This window comes from Trichechus manatus, unplaced genomic scaffold, assembly GCF_000243295.1.
Source record: "Trichechus manatus latirostris isolate Lorelei unplaced genomic scaffold, TriManLat1.0 scaffold00090, whole genome shotgun sequence".
NCBI lineage: Eukaryota > Metazoa > Chordata > Mammalia > Sirenia > Trichechidae > Trichechus > Trichechus manatus.
This window is the reverse complement of record NW_004444026.1, coordinates 6149644-6154168: the sequence shown is the minus strand read 5'-3', so window position 1 is coordinate 6154168 and position 4525 is coordinate 6149644. Positions and strand designations below refer to the sequence as shown.

The 4525-nt window shown below is 40.1% G+C and overlaps 1 protein-coding gene across 1 annotated transcript in view; it reads right to left on the bottom strand.

Annotated features, from left to right (window-relative positions):
* Window positions 1-1877: 1877 nt before the first annotated feature.
* The window catches only part of ATP6V1B2 (ATPase H+ transporting V1 subunit B2), a 35044-nt gene continuing 32396 nt past the window's right edge, over window positions 1878-4525 (bottom strand). Inside the window, exon 11 of the mRNA XM_023736701.1 lies at window positions 1878-2361. Coding sequence (XP_023592469.1) covers window positions 2222-2361 — 140 coding nt within the window. The 3' untranslated portion in view covers window positions 1878-2221. The remainder of the gene's footprint in view (window positions 2362-4525) is intronic.

Below are 4525 nucleotides of genomic sequence, written 5' to 3'. Positions count from 1 at the left end.
ATTTCTTTTTTAAAAATTTGATTATAAGGAGACTCCATGCTGAAGTGCTAATATTAGGTCTATAACTAGTACAAAGAGGCTCCATTAAAAACTGTTTTCATTAAAAAATGAGCAAGTCTCAATGCCTAACACACAAATTAACAAGTGCTAGTTAAACAACCAGCTGACCTGTAAGAGTAATCAAAGTCAAATTTGCCTTAATAAAAGTCTGTTAATAAAAGCAACCCACTATGAGTGCATACTATGGGTCAGGCACTGTTCTTGTGTTTTATAATCATAAACTCTTATCCTCATAATAACCTTAAAAGGCATATAAGTAAACACTCAAATTTGTTAGAAGACTAAGCAAGGCCACATAGTTAATGGCAGAACCAGAATTAGAACTTGGTCTACCTAGTTCTTGCTGTGATTGAGCCTTTCCCTCTCCATGTCCTCAGAGTTGCCTCGGATTGAGGAGGGGAAAGAAACAGAAGGCCTCCCTGACCCCACTTACCTAGTTAAGATTTTGTTTGAGGCAAGCGTTGATTTGCTTCAAACCACTTTTCCAAAAGAGGTACTTCATTTCCTATTTATCATCCTCTTTTCATTCATGGCAGAAGACTCTAGAGGGCCCTGAAAATGTGTGAAACAAAGATAGCTATGCAGCTCCTGTAGTAACTCTCAGCCTGGAATCAAACTACAGTATGTTGTAAGAGATATTGCTAAAAAGAGCTGAAACGGGAAGCCTGATGAGAATAGGGTATAAAACATGGACCACGTACTTCTAACACAAGGGATCTGGTTCACAATACTGGTTATGATGTTCAAAACTGTGACTCAATGAGATGCATTATTATATAGTATATATTTGCTCGTTGCTATTGCTTTTCTGATTAGAAGATACAACAATCACTTTAGGTAACTTCCATTTAATTTAACATTTATTTTCATTTTATATCCAGATGTCACATTTTCTACATTAAAATAGTGTCATGCTGACTCCCCCCACCCCCTACACCCACAGAAGAAAAAAAGTAAAGAACTTCCACAACTTGAAAGATGGAATGCACAGAGTAGAGAAGTTGCTACTGCACCCAAGTAACAAAGAACACAAAGAGACCAAACAGTAGACATGGCAGAACTGCATAGAAGATAGCTTCAGGGCTAACCTGAGGAAGGAGCAAGAATTATACTTCTAAAGCTTTTAAATGCTATCACTTGTGCCACAAGATTACTCTGAAAAGGCAAAGACAGGTCAGAAAGCAGGAACAAATGGGAAATTTCCAAAGGCTGCTCTCTAACAGAGTTTAAAATATGCATAAAACATATGAGCGGTCAGCTTTCTCCTCCCTACCCTGCCTTTTGCATCTGAGAAACACTTCAGAAACTTAAACCACTGTTAGCAAGTCAGAATGTAGAACAGGATTAGGTTTTGCTTTCTGCTTTTTATTCCACCCCAACTCTTCCAAGCAAGAGTTCTGTAAGTTATTTTAATTGTATGATTCCTCTGCATGGAAACCCAGTAAGGATCACCAGGACGAGGCATCTCACTCCTACCAGACATGCTGGCCATGCAAAGGTTGCATGATTCTGTGTTACTGAGAGGGACAACTGTTAAGACACAAGAGTCCCAGCTCAACACATACTAAAATGAAAAGGAAAACAAAACTTCTTTTGCAAGTCTATTCATTAGGAAGGAAAGAGCAAGTGGATGGTAAAAGCCATCTGCTTAGAGCAGCAGCACAGACAGATCTAGAGAGACAACACAATCCGAAAGCAAATGCTCAGGAAAAGCCTCGTGGCTCTCCCTAAAGGAGGATCCTTTCAGATCTGATCTTGGCCCTAATTTGGAGGCCAAAGAGTTACAACTTCAGACAGTGATACTCTAAAAGGGGTTGATAGATGAAGTCGAGAAGACCCAAATAATGAGGACATTATTAGGCAACTAACTATGTCACTATGTACAAATACACACATCAAATAAGAAAACTTCACCTCCACTCCTGCAGCTATTTTAAACAAAGCATTGAAGATCCAGGCTTTCTGAATAGCGGGATACTTCAAAGTCTGTTATCAGTTTTAAACATCGGAACACTGGCACAATACGTTACCTATTCTTTGTTTTTAATTACAGGGTAACATGGTAAACTCCAACATAAAGATGGGGATGGGGGGTGCAAAAGGAATAAAGAAAATAGAACCAGTATTTCATAAGTGTATCGAGCCAGCGATGAAGTAGCAGCTAATGCTTCGCAGAGTCTCGAGGGTAAAACTCGCTCAGGGTACTCTGAGGGATTCTCTTCAGCATTTCTTTGGGGAAGATTCGGAGCAGCTGCCAGCCAATGTCCAAAGTCTCGTAGACAGTACGGTTTTCATAAGGACCTTAAAAAAATTTTTTTGAGATTGAATTAATAAAGGCAAACTACTTCCATTTTATCAGTGTTATTCGGTATCTACTCTGTTAGCTGCCTAGCACTGTGAGTACAAAATATGAAAGAGAGGCAGAAAAAAATGTTAATTCTCCCAAGACTGGATGTGATTAATGTGGAAATGAGGGATGCAGACAGGAAGTACCAGATGAAATCGGAGAAAAGGGAGAGGCATGTGGGCTAGAGAGAGTGGGAAGTCTGGAGAGAGGAGGACCCTGAGCTGGGCTTTGGCAATTTTGTAGGATTTAAATACCCTGAGCAATGGAAACTATATGTAAGCAACGTCCTGGGGCCCAGACTCAGTGTTTGTCCAGAGATTAGTGAGAAAAGCTGCCTTCCTAGAGAAGAAAGAAGAGGCTAAATTTGAGGGAGACCAGTACAGATGCTCAGAAAGCGTAAATGTTGATGGAGCATCTGAATGCATGCACAGATCAATGGTTTTCAAAGTTGTTATTATTATGTTTAATAGCAGAATCATCTTTATCTCCCAAATAAATCTCATAAGAGAGACATGTGAGCCATCTGAATCACTGGTTATAGGAAAAAGAATTTAACTTTACCCAAAGTAATCTGACCTTTCCCTTGTTTACTGAGCGGTAACTCTTATTGTTGTTGGGTGCTGTCAAGTCGATTCTGACTCACAGTGACCCCACGTGACAGAGCAGAAATGCTCCATAGGGTTTTCTTGGCTGTAATCTTTATGGAAGCAGATCACCAGGTCTTTCTCCCACAGAGCTGCTGGATGGGTTCGAACTGCCAACCTTTCGGTTAGCAGCTAAGTGGTTAACCTTTGCTCCACCAGGGCTCCTTGAAGTAACTCTAGACTCTTGGAATTTGTTGAATAATTGAGGTGCCTTTGTTATCTAAACAATACCTGAGGATTTATGCAAATGAACAGGGGACCAACTGGCAGCCTGATATCAGCAGACCTCAGGGAGGGAAGGGAGCATGATTCAATCAATCATGCCTATGCAATGTGGTCCCAACATGCCTACGCAATGAGGCCTCAATCATGACTACGTAGTGAAGCCAATAAAAGCTGTGGGCATGAAAGCTCTATGGGCTTCCTGGTTAGTGAAAGACATTCATGCATGTGAGACGGTAACATGCCCGTTGCAACATGGAAACTGCACTGAGAACCCTCCCAGACCTCATCCAAGGCATCTGTTTGTATCACTTTTTGCTATAATAAAACTATAATCGTAAGCACAGCACTTTGCGTGAGTTCCATCAAATTACTGATCCCAAAGAATTAGTGGGAGCCAGCAGGTCAAAAGTGAGGGAGCTCAGTGGGGATTCCTGAGCTTATGGCTGGCATCCTTAAGGGGTAGAGGAAAAGCCCTGAATTTGTAGCTAGCAGATCAGAAGTTAGGATGTCATGTGGACTCCCAAAACTGTGGCTGTCACCTGCCTACTTGGCAGTCTAAAGAATGGTGTCTAATCTAGTTCTGGGTGGCTAGGGTCAGCGAAAGAAGTGATGCATGGATGGCTGATGTAAGAAATGAACAGAGAAGTAAAAAGTGGGGATTTGTTATATCCTAATAGTTGAGGACAGAATAGTGGGATTTTGAGATTCTCACTTAATGTAGTTGGCATTGAAGTGGGATTTGCTAGAACTACTCTAGTAACGTTCTATTCTTGACCTCAGTAGTGGTTACAGCAAGTGTGTTTATGCTGGAAAAATGCATCAAGCTGTATACTTCGGATCTGTGTACTTTTCTATTTACAAAATAAAATTTTAAATTAACATTAAACTCTCAAAAACATATGATTGTTCCTTTTTTAGGCAGAACTTCAACACCTTAAAAAAAAAAAAAAAAAATGAAGTTCTTCTGGTGAGAAAAGAACCCAGAACTTTAGCTATTTAGATTCCTTGGTTGAAGAAGGCAGTGACAGGGTGGCAGGGTAGAGACCAAGTTAATCAGCTTGAAAATTCTACATACGATATGTAACGATAATAATAATGATAATTAAAAAAAACACTATAGCCTTTTCTTTTATTAAAGGGATAACTGAAAAAATTAGTAATAAATTTAATCTGGCAATGGCATGCAGGGAATCAGAGAGACTGGTGAGAAAGGTGGTACTAAAGGCCAAGGATCATGGGACAAAGGCTC